The 23,597-nt window shown below is 35.1% G+C and overlaps 1 protein-coding gene across 1 annotated transcript; it reads left to right on the top strand.

The window, feature by feature from the left end:
• The first annotated feature begins 774 nt into the window (after nucleotides 1–774).
• On the top strand, nucleotides 775–23,597 carry LOC132272919 (probable serine/threonine-protein kinase PBL22). Its single transcript, XM_059773984.1, has 6 exons — nucleotides 775–1,071; nucleotides 1,179–1,323; nucleotides 1,825–1,955; nucleotides 2,064–2,190; nucleotides 4,956–5,278; nucleotides 23,376–23,597. The coding sequence occupies exons 1-6, from the start codon at nucleotides 775–777 to the stop codon at nucleotides 23,595–23,597; spliced, it is 1,245 nt and encodes a 414-aa protein (XP_059629967.1).

Below are 23,597 nucleotides of genomic sequence, written 5' to 3'. Positions count from 1 at the left end.
ATAAATAAAATGAATTAAAATGAAAGAGATTCTAAACAAATTTATTTTGATTTTGATTGATCTGGTTCAAAATTCTTTATTTTATTACTCACTTAATATATACCCCACACACACTACAGACGGCTGCTAAAGCTACAAATTAATTGAAGTTTAGAGAGGTTGTTTGTTCACCTCAATATATATACACACACAGGTGAGAAACGTTTGATATTCGTTCAATATGTTGAATTTGTATATTGCGATCGCCTTGTGTTACTGGACTTTTATTATTTTCCGAATCTTGATTTGATTGATCATCTAAGCTTGTCGATTGTCTTTTTTCTTGTTTCATTATTTTCGTTCTCTTATAGTAGTTGACGTACTGATTTGGGAAAAAAAGAGAGGGTATAATTTGGTTTTTATTTTCCCTTTGAGCTTTTAGTCTCTTCAATGTGAATCATGTCTCTAAAATGTTTCACAGGATTGAAACTGTGCCTCGAATCTTGAAATTAAAGGGAAAATAGTTTATAGTTTGATTGATATTGTCTTCAATTTCAATTCCAATTTCAAGACGTTAAAATTAGACGCCCATTCTTTCAAGTTCTCTATTGGTGTCACCACATGCTGAGAAAAGAAAGAAAAAGAAAAAGAAAAATTAAATTGTTTCTTGTAGTCACTTAAAAATGATCCAATGTATAAACAAATGTTTATCACCTTAAACCTGTGGATTATTTAAGTAGAAAATATGTAATATTGTTTCAACGTAGTTTCACTTTAAAATGATCTAATTTACAAATGTATTCTCATGGTTTTTTAACTGTATTTGACAGTACTGACAGTGTGTGCTGCGATACTTTATATGAGATAGGTCCAACTATGGAAATGCTCAGAGAGTACGATATCATCAAGTTCTCCCCTGTGGAGTTAGATGATTTGACTAGTAATTTTAGCCAAGCAAATCTGATTGGAGAAGCCCAATTCGGCAAAGTGTATCGAGGAAAGACTCAGCAAGGTCAGGATGTGACTGTGAAGATTTGGGAAGATTTAGGAAAATTTGCTGTAGGCCGGGATGAACACCGTTCCCAATTTGCGGTAGTAACAGTATTTCATTAGTTTAGTGTCTGAAATTTCAATTTTGAAATTTGATGGTTATAGATGTTGTTCCTGTCATTGTTGAATGTTGTGTTCAATTTTATCAGAAAGAATGCATTTTTCTAATGGAGTCGAGTGTAAATCATCATCCAAGTCTGGTCAAACTTTTGGGATATTGCTGTGAAGATAGTCTGTTGGGGGTTGTTTATGACCTTAAACCAGTGGATACAGTGCACAACCTCATTGATAAAGGTATTTCATATTTTCTTTCTTCGATTAATATGTTACAACTTGACTTTTCTAATCATCCATCAATCTGTTGAGCATGCACGTCATGTTTTCAGTATATGTTGGGAGAGAGGGAAAATGAATCTTACAAAGTGACAACTATAATTGCAAGACCAACTGATTTTCCATATTAGTGTTTGGTGATAACATTTACTACTTTGGCTTGCTATACTGAATCTTAAATCTGCTCCTAAACTGATTATTTTAGTAAATCATTGTTTAGTTTGTTGGATAATCTCTCTCTGTATCTCTATCTCTCTCTGTGTGTGTACTTTATTTTCTTCTTTGACTAAGAAAATATATTTCTTCGAGTAATTAAAATTTTGACTTGTTTGGACGTACCACATTTAGTAGAGTGTAGCTGCCATCACATGAAGGGATATGGTTGGTACTTAAGATAAACTTCTTTAAAATAGATTAGTATGCTATTTACTAAAAGAGTTTTGTTTTTTCGGGTAAACGTAGATCGCTTTTCCTGGCTCCACAGAATCAAGGTGGCAATTGATATGGCACGTCTGCTCGAGTTTTTGCATTATCATCATAAACCGCAATACCTAGTTCGCAATATTAGTTCTGCACATATGATGGTTGATCAGGTTCGATCTGGTGTCCATGTACTTAGTGCACTTAGCTTTTCAGTAATTTTGTTCTGGAGAATTTTTTAATAAGAATTAAACTTGGTATTATGTTATGCTTAAACTCAGGATTACAATCCAGTACTATTCGACTTTTGTATGCTAGTTGGTGGGGTTTTTGGTGATGAGCAACCAATCGCAAATATGTTTGTACTTGGAGCGCCAGGCTATACTGATCCGATCATTATGAATATGGGTATGTCAACGTAATATTGTATTTATAATCTATTCCAAGCCTAGAGTTCATTGCCTGTGTCACCAGTGCATTTCTTAATTGCGAGTGCTTTTTTTCTTTTCTTTTTCCATCTATTATATAATGCTAAATAAATTGTGGGCAAAAGAGGAATGTCAAGTGAAAATATCAACCCAAACATATGAGTAAATCATTATGATTACTCATAAAAGCGTCCTTGACCCCTCTTTTTTTGGGAATCCATGGTGCTTATTGTGGGGAGGAAACTTGTGTTCAAAAAACTCTAATCCTAATATCATGCTATTGTTATGTGGTTCGCTTTATGAATATGACATAGTATCAAAATTTCTCTTGTTGCATACATGTATGAATCATAATGGTGAAGATCGAAGTGACTTGATGGTGCAAAGGAATTGTAAAATCCCAAAATAAGTAATTAATTTCAATTCATTTTGGCTATGAAAGGTCATTTGTTGTTGATTGTGGAAGAGAGGTGGAAAAAAAGGAAAAATTATTGATGATGTTAAGCAAGAGAAAGAGAGTGCCCCTTGGTTGAGAGAGAGATGGTGGTTGTATTTTTGCTCTAATAAAAGATGGTCTTCTTCATTCTGGGTGCAACTTACTTATTGCATACAAGAATATTCTTTGACCTTGTCATTTTCATCTCAACATAATACTTCCATAAAAGTTCGAGAGCCTATCCAATGAAAGTATCGAAAGCAAATCCACGTATTGGAGATCATATACAATAAATATGTAAAGATTATTTTACCTCTAATGAAGTATCATATGCTTCATAGGACCACTTATGCTATATAACTTACAGATGAAAGGATCTTCAAATCTAACACAGCTAGAACGATCCCTTCTGAAAAATACTTGAATAAAATTTTAATTTCCATATAACTCCACATTATTTTATGGAGGTCCATATTAGTATAATTAAATTCATGTGCATATATAAATATATCTTGTAGAAGTCGAAATAAAATATTTGGTGGGCGGTGGGCCCTCAAGTTTTATCCAGGCCAAAGATGAACATAGGCTGAATTGATTTGTATAATTTGGTTTGGATATCTGACTATTCCGTGTCTATTAATACATGAAAGAGTTGGGAATTGGGGGCCGTCCACCCAAGTTTAAAATCCTTTTAAAGATCAAGTAAAAGAAACTAAGATAACCCATCTAACCTAACTAATTCACTATTAGAGATAAATTGAACCCTCTACAGTCAGATGCTTCAATTGGAAGGACTACAGTGATTTGAACTTCTCTTGATGTGAGAAGTTCTAAATAATTAAACTGTATGCAAATTTTTTTGAAAATTTGAAGTCCTACTGAACATTGGGACTTAGAGCAGAGAAATTAAAGAACAAAAAACTACAGCAAACACTTTCATTTTTATCATAAGCTTTCTTAATTGCATGAGGTTTGTAGCCCTTTCATTGGACTTCCAAAACTTGTATACCTACCTTAGACACTGTGTCATACCATATTGTTTCTGGTTGTTTGCGCTTCATGTTTTGTTTGTCTAATTCATTTTATTCCAATCTAGAGTACGACATCACATGATTGTTTACTTGACTCCAATTTGGTCTTTTTCTGAGATTTTAACTATTTTGAGGAATATTTGAAGTAATTAATTTATTAATGAAAAATATATATATGTAATTAATTTTCTTCAAGATGATTTTTTACTTTCTTGTTTCGTAATATAATAGTTTCTAATCTTTTGATCTCTTTATCTGATTTTGAGGTGTGGGCCCTCCTTTCTCTTGGGCTTTTTCTTGTGAACTCTCTTACTAATTATATTTGTCAACATAAAGGGCTTTTTGGTAACACCCCTACCAAAGTACCAAGTGCTTAAAACTGGAAACTTTCAGTGGTTTTCTGTCTAGTGTTTTGATAAATGGACTCTGAGTTGTCTTTAAGAAAAATGTTTTCCATTTAGAAAGTGATATAAATTTTCAAGGTCATAATCCACACTTAACAAGCTTTTTGATGGGTATTTTTTAAGTGAATTTGGACTTGCATGTTGATCCTTAACTTTGATTTCATCAAATTAAAAAATTTCATCCTAGATTCCTAGTATAACTTAGCCCTGAAGTTTTTGTTACTTATCAAACAGCAGCTAAAGTAACTTAGAACACTTGCTATTTGGTATGAACAAGAGAACTGACAATTATGTTTTCAGTAGAGAATAAGGAATGTATGAAGTGATCATTCTTTCGATTGTATATGATTTATATGTTTATTGTTGTTAGTTATTGATATCATTGTTATTATTTTTATTGTTATTGTCAGGGTCAATTCCATTCTTGCTAGATTTTACATATTTTGAATGAATTGATTTTAGTTTCTAGAAAGATGAGAACCTTCAAATGGTACTCTTACTGTATGATTGTATCTTTTGCATGAAAAACTACCTTGAGTGGGTGATTGTAGCCATCCATTTATTTATTTATTATAATTTATGCGGAGCAAAGCCACCCTTGAGACTGTCTTCAGCAAGAAGTATCTCAAATGGTTTTTAGCGCACATATTCGTGTTGAAATTTTGCAAATTCTGTTTAATGGAATTAGTAAGATGTGCTCACCAAAAGGAAAAAAGGATAAAGAAAAAGAAAAACAGAAATATAAAAAGAATTTGGTAGATGGAATTTTGTAGTTGCTTTGTTTTTTAGCTTCTACTAGCTTTTTGTGTTTGGCATCTTTTCAGTTGTGTGATATATATATTTTTTTCGTTAATAAAAAAAAACCCTTCAACAGGTACATGGTGGAAGATACACGACGTCTTCTCGTTTGGCACTGTGCTTTTGGAGCTCATATCCAAAAGACCCTCTGAGATCAAGAAACCTGTACACAGTTGGGCTGAAGCCCAATACAATTTGAACGAGCCGAAGAAATCATCATTTGGCCGCTTTGCCCTCTCAAAGAAGTTCTCTCTCGTGCACAAAAGCTTTGAAGAAGATTTGGGGTTCAGTCAACACGATGGATATAAAATTACTGATCTGGCAATGCGCAGTGTGTCAGACACGGGCGTACGTCCATATATGAATGAAGTTGTTCAAACCTTGGAGAGGTTACATGCTGTTTGTCGTCATGGTCAACCGGGTTATTAATATGATGCTCTCTGTAGGTGAATAATGAAGGTGTAATATACTGTTCTCCAAGCTCTAATGTCTTGATACTGGAAAACTCTTTTCATTTCAACAAGCTTTATTTATTTATTTACCTACTTGAATCTAATTTTTCTTTCCCTATATGAGTGACTGATATTTATGTATTGTTTTCCTTCTAAATTATTCATTAAAAGTATAATACTTTTTCCTTCTAAATTATTCATTAAAAGCATAGTAGTTGTCCACTTTATTTATTTATTTTAACCAAGTTTTTATAAAAGTGAAAACCAGATAAGTTTGTGTAAAGTATTCTGATTTTCGGTTCTTTAAAAATTAATAAGCTGAAAAAAAAGTCCTACCAAAATACTACTGAAAATTTCATTACAGATTTTGATTTGATTTCTTATTTACAGATTTTGTTATTATTATTTTTATGGTACTTAGAAGACAATAAAATAATGATAGGGAGACCGAAGAATTAATTTCGAATAAGCAGTGAATCTCACCCTATTTACTTAAACAGTTTTTAAAAAATAATAACAAATGACAAGTATAGTTAATCAAGTCAGATTCGGTGTTAATTCGGGGATTCATTTTCGGTTTCTTATCATTACTTTTTATTTAATTAAGACTTCACAAGAAGATGCTTTTTTGGGAAATAAATGCACTTGAATAAGATGCAAAACACCATTGCAGCTTCTATAAGCATGGTGTGAGTATGAATTTTGAATTGAAACAAAGGTTTAATGATATTTATTTTATTTTTGTATTGGTGTTTAGAGTTTTTTGGTATAATGGGTTTATTGGCAACTGCTTCCAGTAGGAAAGATCCTTGCAAAACGTGAAGCAATCCATATATGACATTTTTTTCTCTCAAATTCCAGATTTTGATCAGTTATGGTGGCTTTCAATTGTTTCTGTAGCCATGTCCTGTCTACTCCGCTCTGTGCTTTTAGTTTAAAACTATTAATTTTGGTAACAGGTCTGAAGAGGGGCATGAAAATTGATTTGGGTTTCTTCATCATGGGAGAAGAGTGAGAGATTGTGGAAGACCAATAGCCCACAACTCACACAAATCATTGGCCAAAGGCGGATCTAGGGGTGGGCTTGTCCATTAGCTGAATGCTCTTCCTTCGGCAATTGCCGAACGCTTGATTCAGAGAGCCAAACGCTCTTCCAAGGCCATCCGAACGAGCACTCTTCCCTTTAGAGAGCCAAACGCTCTTCCCTTGTCCATTAGCCGAACGCTCTTCCTTCGGTAATCAAAGAGCCAAATGCTCTTCCTTCAGCAATTGCCGAATGCTTCATTCAGAGAGCCAAACGCTCTTCCAAGGCAAACCAAGCGGTCTTCCAAAGGCCAACCGAGCGCTCTTCCAAGGCAAATTGAGCGCTCTTCCAAAGCAAACCAAGCACTCTTCCAAAGGCCAGTGAGTAGAAGGCTAATTACGAGCACTCGTCCCTTCATTGGACGAGCGCTCGTCCAGACAATGCAAATCTAGCTGGCATTTTGAACCTTTCAATTTGATTCCCTCCTTAATTGAGGTTGTTGGTAAAGTGCTTTTAGGAGGAGGTTTGGTAGACATTTTGTCTACTTAAAGAAAGGGTGATCATTGTAAAAAGGGAGCTCGGAATAGGGAGTTATTGGAGAATAATTCTAGGGAGAGAATTATTGAGTTTTGGGTTGTATATTTCTGAAAGTGGTGAGAATGAAAGGGTTGAGTTCTTCACCCTCTTCCTTCCTTGCTGCTATGGGTAACTAACTCCCTTCCTAGGGAGGTGATGAAGCATTTCCTTGTAATCATGCTCTAGTTGTATTTTAATTTGCGGAATGAAATATGTATATGATAGTTTTATAGTCTAGAGATTTACACAAGTTGTAATGGCTCTTCATTTCAATAAATGATTGTGTTGAACTTATTATCTTGTCTTAGATTGTATTTTCTCGTAATTATACTGCTTACATCTTCATGGTGAGAATGGAGATGAGATTATGAAATGGTTTTTAATGGCATGTTGTATGGAAGTTTTGATAGTCCATAGCTTAGAAACACCTTTGTTGGATTATGCTTAGTTTTTGACTTCATGTGCTCTCATGATACTTATTGAGGAATTTGATAGTCCATAACTTAGTGAGCATGCCTTAAGCTACACCATAGTCTAGGTAGTGAAATCATGTAAAACTTTGATGGATTATACTTAATTTTTGATTTTATGAATTTCTTGAAGGTAATGTAGTAATCATGTATTTCTACATATCATGGTCACATATATAAGTTGTTCCCCAGTTAATCGCAAACAAGCATGTTTATATGGTTGGTGGTTAATTCACTTCCCTAGCTCTCTCTACATAAGTTTAATTCATCTTAAATTCATCCCATTTACTGTTTTATGCAAATTTCATTTCCTTGTTCTAAGTGACAAACAAAACAAACCACTTACACCTCTTTTTTCAAACTAATTTATTTGACAACCTTGGTTGACATAAACTATCAATCCCTAGTTCGACTTACCCTTACGATAGCCCTATTTTACAATGATTTGTGCTATTACAAGTGTTGATTATTATTGGTAAACATTTATCGACCACCATGCTGATAACATATTATAATTTTATATGTTATAGACAGTATAACAACATATATAAATAGAGGGACAAAAAGAGATAAAAGAAAGTAATATAATCTTATTGATTTTCTTTTTCCTTTTCTATATCACATTCGAAGTACAATTGATGAGTATATATATAGGCTCAACGATGAGCTTTCTGTGTAAGCCAACAAACTTGCTTACCACTCTAAGGGATTATCATTGATGATGTAAGCAATGATGCAAGGTTCAAAGATTGCATAAACAAATGTATTATGTGGATCCCACATTCATAACACAAATAAAATGAAAGAGGATTTTTATGTCTGACGACATCATTTGAATGATACACTCTTACAAAAGGAAAATAACACTCTTATTCCATAATTACACTCTTTGTGACTTCATCCACCTACTTATGTAATTTTTAACTCTTACCCTTACAACTTGTTATTTACAGGTAAGACCTATACTCTTTATATATAGAAATGCATTACCATCGATGGCTAAAATATTCTACAATTTTTTATCTAACTATATAAATATTTACAATATCTATAGAACTCTCTACTATCTGCCATGTTCTTTAATCTATAAATTCCTACCAACTTTCTAGTGTAATAGAATTATCCATCACTAACTCCAAGACTCCATAATTCTATATACAATCATGGAAGACTTCAAAACTTAACACTACTCATACTCTACACAGTCAATAAAAAATGGATGAGTTAGAGAATAGGTGTTTGTATAACTGTAACGACCCGAACCCGAGGGTTCGAATCGCTATCCAGGTCCTAACTCGAACTTTAGTACATCTAAGGGTTCTATTGTCATTATACACCTTGCTAAGTTCTAGGAGTCATAATGAAATCATAGTAGTTGTTTCTAGGCATATAGGTCCATGAAAATGTGAAAATTTCCAACTTCGAGTTCACACCGGGCCCCTGGGGTTTACAAAGGTAAAATTATCATTTTGAGTCATAATTATGAAATGGGACTGGTACCAATGGAAAGAGGGTTCAAGGTCCTTGAATTTGGAGTCAAGAATGGCTTAATTCAGGTCAGAAACAAATGAGATAAGGTTAATCAAAGTTTGGTCATTAAGTGGGCGAAAAATGGGCATTCTAACGACCGATCGTAAACGTTTGCGATCGATCGTAAATATCTACAATCGATCGTTAATATTTATGACTGACTGTAGATCCCACATCCATAACAAAAATAAAATAAAGAGGATTTTTAAGTCCCGTGGCATTATTTGAATGATACTTTTTTTTTTTTTTTTTTTTTTTTCCTAGTTGGTACTCACACACACTTGTCTCTTCTGAGACTTGAACCCTTGACCTCCTTTTGGGAAGTAAAAGACTGATACCGTTAGTTCACTGGCCCGTTGGTTATTTGAATGATACACTCTTACAAAAGGAAAATAAAACTCTTATTTCACAATTACACTCCTGGTGACTTCATCCACCTACTTATGTAATTTCTAACTCTTACCCTTACAACTTGTTATTTACAGATAAGACCTATACTCTTTATATATTGAAATGCATTACCATCGATGGCTAAAATATTATCTATAATTTTTCATCTAACTATATAAATATTTACAATACCCATAACACTCTCTACTATTCTGCTATGTTCTCTAATCTACAAATTCCTACCAACTCTTTAATGTAATAGAATTATCCATCACTAGCTCCAAGACTCCACAATTCTGTATACAATCATGGAAGACTTTAAAACTTAACACTATTCATGCCATGCAAACGTGATGCAAAGTCCTTAGCTCCAAGACTCTATAATTCTCTATGTTTCCCGAAGATTAAAAAAAGAATAAAAAGTAAAAAGATGTCCATTGATATAGAAGTATGTTTTGGTTCATTTCGATGTTTGGTTAGTCCATCTATATTTTGAGCTCAGCTTATTATTTTTCCTGTTTTGTGACACAAAACTTAAACTGTCATTACTCAGTCATTTTAAATCCAAATTGGGTCATTCTTGAGCTCAAATTTAAGAATTTTTCGTCAGCTTTCCAATTGTATCAATTCCATTTTCAGATTCCTATCCTACCAGGAGATATTTAAATTTTAGTGAGATAGTGTCAGAAAATTATTTAAACCAAGATAGAGTATTTATGGAAAACCATTTCTATAGGGTCTAGAAACTCATGAAATATTTATTCATGTTTGGTATGACCTTAAGGGACCTAGTTCCACTGGCAGGCAATCCCGTGTTGGTCAGTAATGAGGTTTGCTCATATTTCTATAGTCTCAATCTGTGTCATAGTCCCCAATATTGCAACTTGAAAGGCAGTAACAGATCTCTATAAGGACTTCCCTACCAATGTGTTTGGACCTTCCAACAACCCACTCTTACTTATTACATTCACTGAACATTTTTTTAGTTAAAACAACACCTTCTCCTCAACTATGATATTTTGCTAGATAGATCTAATCTTGGACTTTATAATTGTTGATGCGGAAATCCTCACGACTCGAAACGACGACGTTTACCTGTAAAACAAAGGGACGTCACCTCGAATGGCACCGATGGGGTGCCAGCCGAGGACCCTCCGATGATCAAGTTAGTACTTGTAATCGTATCACATAATAATTATGTATATTCTGTTTAGGGTTTTTTTCTCGTACCTTCTTTAACGACTTGGTGCCCTATTTATGGCTGTCGATTGGAATCAAATTGATCCCGCGGGAGATCTGCTTATGCGAGATTAGAGGAGATCGTTTGTTGCCAGATTTGTCAGGGATGTGATTTACTCCTTTAACTTCCTCAAATTATGCCAAGGTTATACTCACTCTGTTGAACCATGTCATCATTCGTTATCCTGGATAAGAAATGTCATCATTTTTATCCGAGGAAAATCTTTATCTTTGATAATGAAATATGTCGAAGAGGTGTGGCGGCTGGTCAAGGTAGGTTACTTTTCCCTATCAATTGCCCTCCATTCCAAAGCTTGCTCATCTAGCTTTGGGAATGTAAATTTTTATTTTTTATTTTTTATTTTGCCCTGGGAACAGTGCCCGCAGGTACTGTTCATGTGAACAGTTACCTTTTTTTTTTTTTTTTTTTTTTTTTTTTTTTTTTTTTTCCTTAGGTACTCTTCCCTTGGGTACTATTTTTAGTACCCCTGGGTACTCTGCCCCCAGATACTATTTTTGGTACCCTTGGGTGATCTTCCCTTGTGTACTATTTTTAGTTCCTATAGGTACTCTGCCCTGGGTACTATTTTTGGTACCCTTGGGTACTCTGCCCCTGGGTACTATTTTTTGTACCCTTGGGTACTCTGCCCCTCGGTACTATTTTTGATACCCTTGGGTAATCTTCGCTTGGGTACTACTTTTGGTACCCTAGGGTACTCTGCCCCTGGGTACTATTTTTGGTATCTTTGGGTACTCTGCCCCTGGGTACTATTTTTGGAACCCTTGGCTAATCTTCACTTGAATACTATTTTTAGTACCCTTGGGTACTCTGCCCCTGGGTACTATTTTTCGTACCCTTAGGTACTCTGCCCCTGGGTACTATTTTTGATACTTTTGGGTACTATTTTTCCTCTGGGTACTATTTTTGGTACCCTTGGGTACTATTTTTCCTCTGGGTACTATTTTTGGTACCCTTAGGTAATCTTCCCTTGGTAAGGGAATAAATTGTACGAGCTTTACTCAGGTCGTCACTCCTTTAATAAGGGAATTGAACTTTACGAGCTTTACTTAGCTCATCCCTTTAGTAAGGGATTTTTATTTACTATCCCTTATTGTAAGGGGATATTAATTACGGGATTCATTCAACCCGGGTCCTTTTAGTACAGGACATTTATTTACCATCCCTTATAGTTCGGGGATATGGATTACGAGATTCATTCAGCCCAGGTCCTGATAATACAGGACATTTATTTACTATCCCTTATAGTATGGGGATATGGAGTACGAGATTCATTCAGCCCGGGTCCTGATAGTACATGACACTTATCCCCAATAGTCCGAGGATATGGATTACAGGATTCATTCAGCCCAGGTCCTTATAATACAGGACATTATTTTACTATTCCCTATAGTCCGTGGATATGGATTACGGGATTCATTAAGCCCGGGTCCTTATAATACAGGACACTCATTTACTATCCCTTATAGTACGGGGATATTGATTACGTGATTCATTTAGCCCGGGTCCTGATAATACAGAACACTTATCCCTTATAGTCTGGGGATATGTATTACAGGATTCATTCAGCCCGGGTCCTGATAATACAGGACACTTATCCCCTATAGTCCGGGGATATGGATTACGGGATTCATTCAGCTTGGGTCCTTATAATACAGGACACTCATTTACTATCCCTTATAGTACGGGGATATTAATTACGGGATTCATTTAGCCCGGGTCCTGATAATACAGGACACTTATCCCCTATAGTCCGGGGATATGGATTACGGGATTCATTTAGCCCGGGTCCTTATAATACAGTACATTCATTTACTATCCCATATAGTACGGGGATATTGATTATGGGATTCATTCAGCCCGGGTCCTTATAGTACAGGACACTCATTATCATCCCTTGTATCCCTTATGGGGGAAAGAGGTGTAGTTTGAAAGAGGGTGACCCCTTTAATACGAGAGGTAGTCGTCTTGTCTCTCTAATAAATGAAGGAAGCTTTAATTATATACGACACCACGATGATAAAACCTACTTCCCTTAATATGTAGATCGACGATTAATATCATGTGATCCACTATTCTGTCCCGATGATGGAATCTTAGGTGATGACCCATTCTATAGATGTTTATACAGCGGACGAGGTGCTTGGTGCTACAACAATTTACAGTTGTCTAAAAATATTAGATTGTGTTATAAATGATTACTGAAAATTAACCAGCCATGGATTATCAATCCAAAATTCTGCATAATCTGAAGTCGATAGGCAATTCCTGCAAAGGAGGAGAGGTGACGACTGTCGTCTAGTAGATGGAGGCTTTACTAGTAGGTAGAAACCCCCTTGTTGGTAGTGATCTTCTTGATGGGTGGAGACTAACTCATTTATGTAGGCGCAGAAGGACCAAGCCTTAGTCTTCAACGATCAGGCCTTGGTAGTTGGCTGCGGCCAGAGATAGAGTTTGGTCTTTGATGACCAAACCTCAGTAGTGAGGGGTCCAAGCATCACTAGATGGAAAACACCACATTGGATTGTCTGGATCGACGTGCTAAATTATGATTATTGTCATCGTACACTGGGTGGCATCACGTAACCCACCGTTTTTCCCCCTATATGATGGACAGGTAATTATGATGTAGAGACCAGTCCTTATATAAGATCATGGAAACCCGTTGTTAACTAATGACTTTGGGATGGTTTTTATGATCGGAAACTGTCATCTTGCCGTCTGAGCCAAGTCGCGTTAGGATTTTTATTTCTTCAGAGAACTAATCGTTCCCACAAACGGCACCAGCTGTTGATGCGAAAATCTTCACGATTCAGAACGACAGCGTTTACCTGCAAAACAAAGGGACGTCACCTCGAATGGCACCCCACCAGTGCTAGCTGAGGACCCTCTAACGATCAAGTTAGTACTTGTAATCGTATCACATAATAATTATATATATTCTGTTTAAGGGTTTTTTCTCGTACCTTCTTTAACGACTTGGTGCCCTATTTATGGCTGTCGATTAGAATCAAATTGATCCCGTGGGAGATCCGCTTGTGCGAGATCAGAAGAGATCGTTTGTTGCCAGATTTGTTAGAGATATGATTTACTCTTTTGACTTCCTCAAATTGTGCCAAGGTTATCCTCACCCTGTTGAACCACGTCGTCATTCATTATCCTGGATAAGAAATGTCATTATTTTTATCCGAGGAAAATCTTTATCTTTGATAACGAAATATGTCAAAGAGGTCTGGCGGCTAATCAAGGTAGGTTATTTTTCCCTATCAATAATAAAATAAAAGAAAAAAAAATTATAGAATCAATCAATCTACATAGTCAACAAAAAATGGATGAGTCAGAGAATAGGTGTATGTATAACTATAACGATCCAAACCCAAGGGTCCGAATCACTTTCCGGGTTCTAACCCAAACTCGAGGACATCTAAGGGTTTTATTGTCATTATACACCTTGCTAAGTTTTAGGAGTCATAATGAAATCATAGTAGTTGTTTCTAGCTATATAGGTCTATGAAAATGTGAAAATTTCTAACTTCGGGTTCGTACCGAACCCCTAGGGTTTACAATAGTAAAATTGTCATTTTGAGTCATAATTATGAAATGGGATTGGTACCAATGGAAAGAGGGTTAAAGGTCCTTCAATTTGGACTCAAGAATGACCTAATTCAGGTTAGAAATGAATGAGACAATGTTAATCAAATTTTGGTCATTAGGTAGGGGTAAAATGGGCATTCTGACGACCGATCGTAAATGTTTGCGAACGATCGTAAATATCTGCGATCAGTCATTAATATTTGCGACCAATTTTAGATCCCACATCCATAACAAAAATAAAATAAAAAAGGATTTTTAAGTTCGACGATATCATTTGAATGATACACTCTTAAAAAAGGAAAATAACACTCTTATTCCATAATTACACTCCTGGTGACTTCATCCACCTACTTATATAATTTCTAACTCTCACCCTTACAACTTATTATTTACATGTAAGACCAATACTCTTTATATATAGAAATGCATTACCATCAATGGCTAAAATATTCTCTACAATTTTTCATCTAACTATATAAATATTTATAATACCTACAGAGCTCCCTACTATTCTGCCATGTTCTCTAATTTACAAATTTCTACCAACTCTTTAATGTAATAGAATTGTCCATCACTAGCTCCAAGACTCCATAATTTTGTATACAATCAAGGAAGAATTTAAAACTTCACACTACTCATGCTCCGCGGACGTGATGCAAAATCCTTAGCTCCAAGACTCCATAATTCTCTATGTTTCCCGAAGATTAAAAAAAAAAGAATAAAAAGTAAAAAAGATGTGCATTGATATAGAAGTATGTTTGGGTTCATTTCGACGTTCAGTTAGTCCATCTATGTTTTGAGCTTAGCTTATTATTTTTCCTGTTTTTTGACACAATACTGAAACGGTCATAACTCAATCATTTTAAATCCAAATTGGGTCATTCTTGAGCTCAAATTTAAGGATTTTTCGTAGCTTTCCAATGGTATCAATTCCATTTTCAAATTCCTATCCTACTAGGAGATATTTACATTTTAATGAGACAGTGTCATAATATTATTTAAACCGAGATGGAGTGTTTATTGAAAATAATTTATATAGGGTCTATAAACTCATGAAATGTTTATACATATTTGGTATAACCTTAAGGGACCTAGTTCTATTGGCAGGCAATGCCGTGTTGGTCAGTAATGAGATTTTCTCATATTTCTATAGTCTCAATCTGTGTCACAGTCCTTAATGTTGCAACTTGCAAGGCACTAATAGATCTCAATAAGGACTGCCATACCAAAGTGTTTGGACCTTCCAACAACCCACTCTTACTTATTACATTCACTGTACATTTTTCTAGACAAAGTGCACCTTCTCCTCAACTATGATTTTTGTTAGATAGATCTAATCTTGGACTTTCTAATAAAATAGAAGAAAAAAAAATCTAGAATCAATCAATGTACACAGTCAACTAAAAATGGGTGAGTCAAAGAATAAGTGTACGTATAACTGTAACGTCCCGAACACGTGGGTCTGGATCGCTATTTGGGTCCTAATCAAAACTCGAGGACATCTAAGGGTTCTATTGTCATTATACACCTTGCTAAGTTCTAGGAGTCCTAATGAAATCGTAGTAGTTGTTTCTAACCATATTGGTCCATGAAAATATGAAAATTTCCAACTTTGGGTTCACACCGGACCCCTAGGGTTTACACGGGTAAAACTATAATTTTGAGTCATAATTATGAAATAGGACTGGTACCAATGGAAAGAGGGTTCAAGGTCCTTCAATTTGGACTCAAGAATGACCTAATTTAGGTCAAAAATGAATGAGATAAGGTTAATCAAAATTTGGTCATTAAGTGGGGGTAAAATGGGCATTCTAACGACCGATTGTAAATGTTTGCGATCGATCGTAAATATCTGTGATCGGTCGTTAATATTTATGATCGATTGTAGATCCCACATCCATAACAAAATAAAAATAAAAGTGGATTTTTAAGTCCAACGACATCATTTGAATGATACACTCTTACAAAAGGAAAATAACACTCTTATTCCACAATTACACTCCTAGTGACTTCATCTACCTACTTATGTAATTTTTAACTCTCACATTTTCAACTTGTTATTTACAAGTAACACCTATACTCTTTATATATATAGAAATCCATTACCATCGATGGCTAAAATATTCTCTACAATTTTTCATCTAACTATATAAATAATTACAATAACTATAGAAATCTCTAATATTTTGCCATATTCTCTAATCTACAAATTCCTACCATCTCTTTAATGTAATAGAATTGTCCATCACTAGGTCCAAGACTCTATAATTCTATACACAATCATGGAAGACTTTAAAACTTAACATTACTCATGCTTTGCGAACGTGATACAAAGTCTTTAGCTGCAAGACTCCATAATTCTCTATATTTCCTAAAGATTAAAAAAAGAATCAAAAGTAAAAAGATGTGCATTGATATAGAAGTATGTTTTAGTTCATTTCGATGTTCGGTTAGTGCATCTATGTTTTGAGCTCAGCTTATTATTTTTCTTGTTTTGTGACACGAAACTGAAACGGTCATAACTTAGCCATTTTAAGTCCAAATTGGGTCATTCTTGAGCTTAAATTTAAGGATTTTTTGTCAGATTTCCAATGGTATCAATTCCATTTTCCATATTCCTATCCTATTAGGAGATATTTACATTTTAGTGAGATAATGTCAGAAAATTATTTAAACCGAGATGGAGTATTTATGGAAAACCATTTCTATAATAAGGTCTAGAAACTCATGAAATGTTTATACATGTTTGGGATGACCTTAAGGGACCTAGTTCCACTGGCAGGCAATGCCGTGTTGGTTAGTAATAAGATTTTCACATATTTCTATTGTCTCAATCTGTGTTATAGTCCCCAATGTTGCAACTTGCAAGGCACTAATAGATCTTAGTAAGGACTGCCATACCAAAGTATTTGGACCTTCCAACAACCCACTCTTACTTATTAAATTCATTGAACATTTTCTAGACAAAGCTGTACCTTTTCCTCAACTATGATGTTTGTTAGATAGATCTAATCTTGGACTTTATAATAAAATAGAAAAAAAAAATTCTAGAATCAAGCAATGTACACAATCAACAAAAAATGGATGAGTCAAAGAATAGGTGTATGTATAACTATAACGACCCGAACCCGGGTGTCCGAATTGCTATCCGGGCCTAATCCGAATCCGAGGACATCTAAGGGTTCTATTGTCATTATACACCTTGGTAAGTTCTAGGAGTCATAATGAAATCATATTAGTTGTTTATCACCATATAAGTCCATGAAAATATGAAAATTTACAACTTCGGGTTCGCACCGGACTCCTAAGTTGTACAAGGGTACAATTGTCATTTTAAGTCATAATTATGAAATGGGACTGGTACCAATGGAAAAAGGGTTCAAGGTCCTTCAATTTGGACTCAAGAATAACCTAATTCAGGTAAAAAATGAATGAGATAAGGTTAATCAAAATTTGGTCATTAAGTGGGGGTAAAATGGGCATTCTGACGACCGATCGTAAATGTTTGCGATCGATCGTAAATATCTGCGATCGATAACACTCTTATTTCACAATTTGAATGATACACTCTTACAAAAAGAAAATAACACTCTTATTCCATAATTACATTCCTGGTAACTTCACCCATCTACTTATGTAATTTCTAACTCTCACCATTATAGCTTGTTATTTATAGATAAGACATATACTCTTTATATATAGAAATGAATTACCATCGATAGCTGAAATATTCTCAACAATTTTTCATCTAACTATATAAATATTTACAATACCTACAGAACTCTCTACTATTCTGCCATGTTTTCTAATTTACAAATTCTTACCAACTCTTTAATGTAATAAAATTGTCCATCACTAGCTCCAAGACTCCATAATTCTATATACAATCATGGAAGACTTTAAAACTTAACACTACTCATGCTCTATGGACGTGATACAAAGTTCTTAGCTCTAGGACTCCATAATTCTTTATGTTTCCCGAAGATTAAAAAAAGGAATAAAAAGTAAAAGATGTGCATTGATATAGAAGTATGTTTTAGTTCATTTCGATGTTCGGTTAGTCTATCTATGTTTTGAGCTCAGCTTATTATTTTTCCTGTTTTGTGACACGAAATTGAAACAATCATAACTTAGTCATTTAAAAACCAAATTTGGTCATTCTTGAGCTCAAATTTAAGGATTTTCAGTCAGCTTTCCAATTGAATCAATTCAATTTTCATATTCCTATCCTACAAGGAGATATTTACATTTTAGTGAGATAGTGTCTGAAAATTATTTAAACCGAAATGGAGTATTTATGGAAAACCATTTCTATAGGGACAAAAAACTTATGAAATGTTTATACATGTTTGGTATGACCTTATGGGACCTAGTTCCACTTGCAGGAAATGCCGTGTTGGTCAGCAATGACAATTTCTCATATTTCTATAGTCTTAATCTGTGTCATAGTTCCCAAATGTTGCAACTTGCAATGCACTAATAGATCTCAGTAAGAACTGCCATACCAATGTGTTTGGACTATCCAATAACCTACTCTTACTTATTATATTCACTGAACATTTTTCTAGACAAAGCTGCACCTTCTCCTCAACTATGATTTTTGTTAGATAGATCTAATCTTGGACTTTATAATAAAATAGATGAAAAAATTCTAGAATCAATCAATGTACACAGTCAACAAAAAATGGATGAGTTAGATAATAGGTGTGTATATAATTGTAGCGACCCAAACTCGAGGATCTAAATCGTTATCCGGGTCCTAACCTAAACCCAAGGACATCTAAGGGTTTTATTGGCATTATACACCTTGCTAAGTTCTAGGAGTCATAATGAAATCATAGTAGTTGTTTCTGGCTATATAGGTCCATGAAAATGTAAAAAATTTCAACTTCGGTTTCACATTGGACCCCTAAGTTTAACAAGGGTAAAATTTTCATTTTGAGTCATAATTATGAAATGGGACTGGTACCAATGTAAAGAAGGTTCAAGGTCCTTCAATTTAGACTTAAGAATGACCTAATTTAGGTTAGAAATGAATGAGATAAAATTAATCAAAGTTTGGTCATTAAGTGTGGGTACAATGTGTTTACGATCGATCATAAATATCTACAATCGATCGTTAATATTTGCGATTGATTGTAAATTCTATACTTAGACAAATTTCTGAGAACCCCAAAATTGGCTCTCTGTCGATGGTGCGTGCCGCCGACACCAACGTTTAAAGAGGTACTAAAAGTGTGAATGTGCAATGTGGCTAAGTTTTAAATTTATAAAAGCCACTACTACCTTTAACTAAAAATATAGCTAGGGTGAGTAGGGATCGTCCCAAGGGATTGTAGGCGTATTTACAATGGAAACAATGTATAGGATTAGTAGGTCGAATGATCAAAATGTGGTTTGTTTAAGTGATTAAACTACAATGCAATTGAAATTAGAGCAAACAAAATACAATGATTTATAAGATGGGGAAAAAGATATAGAAGAGAGGACTTGGGGTACTAGAGTTCACCACTAAGCTTGACTTCACTAGACACTAGCAATTGTACATCAATGAGGAAATTGAATTGTAACTTATGTGTGTGTGTGACATTAATTGAAACTAGGCATAGATGGCAAATAAGTATAGAATGTCTTAGCCAATTCAAATGGAAAGCACAACCTATCAAATGAGACTAAAATCCATTTAATAAAATCACAATTTATGCACACACAACTATCTAGAGGCATACACCCTTTGCATTCATAAGTATGGAACACCAAGGAATAAGAATAGATTGTCCACCTAACTATGAATTTAAACCAACTACACTACATCTACACTAAAGACATGGAAATTAAACTAAACAAGCTAAAGGTGTGGCACAATCCATTAAGAAACAAGTGTGAACCATCAAATAAATAACAAGAGTGTTCAATTAAGCACTATGTTTTGATCATCACTAGATTAACTTCATCCATACACATAGACATGCACAAATTCCATTAAATCTAGAGAAAAACACATGAATCATCCATTCTAGCATACATAGACATATGATTAGAAATGGATAATCAATTAAAAGTATTAATCCATACACATCAAGTAAAAATCACAAGATATATATATATATATATATATATATATATATATATATATAAGTCTAGGATCAAAACATTTGTTACAAATAAATCCCTAAAAATATATAAAACACAAGGTCTAGGAAGCAAACTTAAGGGCTACTCTAGCCCCGAGTAAATGTTTAGCCATTCATTGAAGTAGTCATCCAACCCTCAAGGGTTATCTCCATGGTAGAAATGACATCCTTCTTGATAAAAACCCTAGAAGAATGGAAGAACTTCCAACTATGGTGTATGTCTCTCTATGCTCTAGCCTCCTCTCAAAGATAGATGATGAATGATATTAGATGATAGATAGATGTACATGTGTCTCTTCTTGTAAAAGTGGCTCAAAATCCTTATATAGGAGGCTCAAGTGTCACACCCAATGGTCTGGACTCATGCACTATGGTCCTTGCAATGATTGCACCATGAGCCAACTTTTACTGAGCTAGACTCTATTTTAATTCGGACTTGAGGAGGTTCGATCGATCGAACTTTGGTAAGATCGATCGAACATAGGTGAGATCCATCAAATGCTACAGAGATCAATCCATCCTTGGCGGCGCCTTTTTGAATAAAGACAAATCTCTGAGATATTTTGGGATAAGGACAAAAGTGGTAGGTGAGGATAAGATGAAGAAAGTTTGATCGATCTGAGAAAAGTTGGATCGATTGAAGATGGTGAATTCTTTTGGATAAGGACAGAGGCTTGGATCCATCTTGAAATGGTGAGATCGATCAATGTGAGATCGATCGAAAATATTCCTAATCGATAGAAGTTTGCTGATTTCTACCACTTTGCTTTCACTTTGCTCATTTCTTCCATTCAGCTTGAGATTGCTTTTTTTATGATCTAATTTGGCTGAATTAACTTATTTTGGGGATAAACACCTGAAAAAGGGTAATAACATGAAATTAGTCTAAAACAGGAAAGTAAGATAGATAAAGGTCCTAGAATACTCGAGCTTAAGGGGTTTAAATGCGCACTTTTCAGCGCTCATCACACCCCCAAATTTAAATATTGCTAGTCCCTAGCAATGAACTACAAAGTAAAGGAATGAAATGAACATCTATACAAGTATGAACTACAAAGTAATAAATGGATAACGCTACTTTCATAGGGAACACGATTGCATTTAGTATATGCAACAAGCCTTTTAAACCCCTAGGTTACCCCTAGTGGATGAGTGAAGTCTCGTAAGGGTTTTAGAAATGATACCCGCAAATATTAAGCTCTTTCTCACTAAAGAGGCACCAATATTGTAAACAAGCATTGGGAGAAAACTACCTCAAATATACAATTTTTCAACCATTTTCAAGCAATCTCCTAAAATTTCAATACCAAGTAAACAAGTATGGTCCTCCACACATCAAGAAAATGATCATGCTAATCAAAACAACACTAGAATCCTTTTTGAGTGGACCGACATCAAATATGTTGCTATCTTAGCCAACTAAAGAAATGATCATATCCTTACCCTTAAGCCAGCACACAAATCTAGTCCCGATCATCAAGACAAAGAGTGGACCTTTTATTAAAGTTTTATTCAACTAGATGCGCTTATTCTTTTCACTCAATTTTTTTGTTATTTTTTATTTTTTTTTACAGGATCAAAGATGGAAGCATGGTGCAATGTAGTGATCTATTAAGCTTTCTAGTGATTCATGAGGTTGAGCATTAACCAGACGGCTTTAGGCCACTAGGTGTTCAAACACCCCTAAGGGCTTATAAGCTCAAATCAATTAAGCTACAAACCAAAACAATCGCCATCTAATCATTTCCCACTTCTCACCTTTTGGAAGAAGTCCTCACTTTTTTGTTATTTTTGTAACTTTTTTTTTTTTTAGTAGCCACATTCAATTATTAACCTAGAGTTTGGGCCCTCCACCTTTCAGCGCGAGAAATTCAGTGCTTGATGAGGCTAGAATCCCGGTTACTCAATGAAAAGGGATTGTTATCCACTTTTGTCAAAATGAAAGCTTTCAATGCACTACTAGCCCAATTGGGATATAACCAATTCAATATTCAACAAAGCATGTACCCCACAAATGAATGCTAGTGTGCGCCTGTACTAGTGTAGAATCCTAGAGTGAATCTCAAAACAATCACAAAATCAGGATGATGTGGACCACAAGTGTAAGCAAGATATCAATCTTTCGAAATAATTTCCTCTTAAATGGCATCCACAAGGCATACAAGGAGTATTGGACTCTCAAGTCAAGCAATTTTTAAATCTTAAGCAATATAGTCCTCAAAAGATCAAAGTCATAGCTAGTCATGGACCAATCATAGAAAATCTCTCAAATACACAAGTCATGCTTAAAATTTTGAATTAAGAGCAAACACTGCAATTAACACCCATTACCCCCAAACTTAAATGGCACAGTGTCCTCAATATGTAAAGAGAACAAAAGGAAAGAGTATACCAGTACAACTAAGGCAAAGAATGGCCGGGACACAAGTATCCAAAGTGGGTGGTACAACCTTCCCAAACTTGGAATTGACTGTGGTCCTGAAAAGATGGCACTTGGATAAAACTCATCAGATAACAAAAGGAATAATAATAGTGCACAGTGGACATACAAGTGTAAATGGGATAATAAATGAAGTAAAGAGAGAGAGGAATAAGGGTGGTCTTGAAAAAAATTGGGCAACACTCTTTCTCACTGAAGTCACTGTGATGTACCTGATAAATAGAGTCAATCACAGATAAATGTATTAATAGAAGATCTAGACATCCAAAAATATCATACATAGAAAAAGAAAAGATGATATACAGTACATCACAGTATCAGGGCCAATAGACTGGCTGCAAAAATATCATAGCAGTTTCAATGTAATAGTAACACAGTACAGATATATAAAATGATGAGAGCAAAAAGATAGAGAGATCAGGAAGAGAAGGTAAGGCGAGCGGGGCGTAACCCCGGATGTCTTTGGATATGTTACGCAGCACAGCCATGACATCGAAGCGGAGAGATGCCATATCAGTGCTGAGGGCGGCCACATCTGACTGAAGAGAGACAACTGCGTCCTCCAAGGTCTATATACGCTCTCCTAGGCTAGGTGTCTATGCTGGAGTGTCAAGGATGACTGGGTCAGGAGAATGATGCGCATCCTGACTATGCTCTGGGAAATGTAATAGCGACCCTGCCTGAAAGTGATGTGGTGACTCTGGTGCTGGCTCTCGTTCCAGATCTATATCCATATGCATATCCGCAGCCCCCGATGGGTTTGTTGGATCATGCTCTGTCGCTGCTGCTGCCTCCTCCTCTGCATCCTCCTCAGCTGCCAGAATGGCCTCTTACTCTAAGCTCCGAATAA

The sequence above is a fragment of the Cornus florida genome, unplaced genomic scaffold (assembly GCF_030987335.1).
Source record: "Cornus florida cultivar Cherokee Brave unplaced genomic scaffold, ASM3098733v1 CherokeeBrave_3.0.0_Hap2_Chr09, whole genome shotgun sequence".
Classification (NCBI taxonomy): Eukaryota; Viridiplantae; Streptophyta; class Magnoliopsida; order Cornales; family Cornaceae; genus Cornus; species Cornus florida.
The sequence above is the reverse complement of the archived record's forward strand: the minus strand, read 5'-3'. Positions and strand labels throughout refer to the sequence as shown.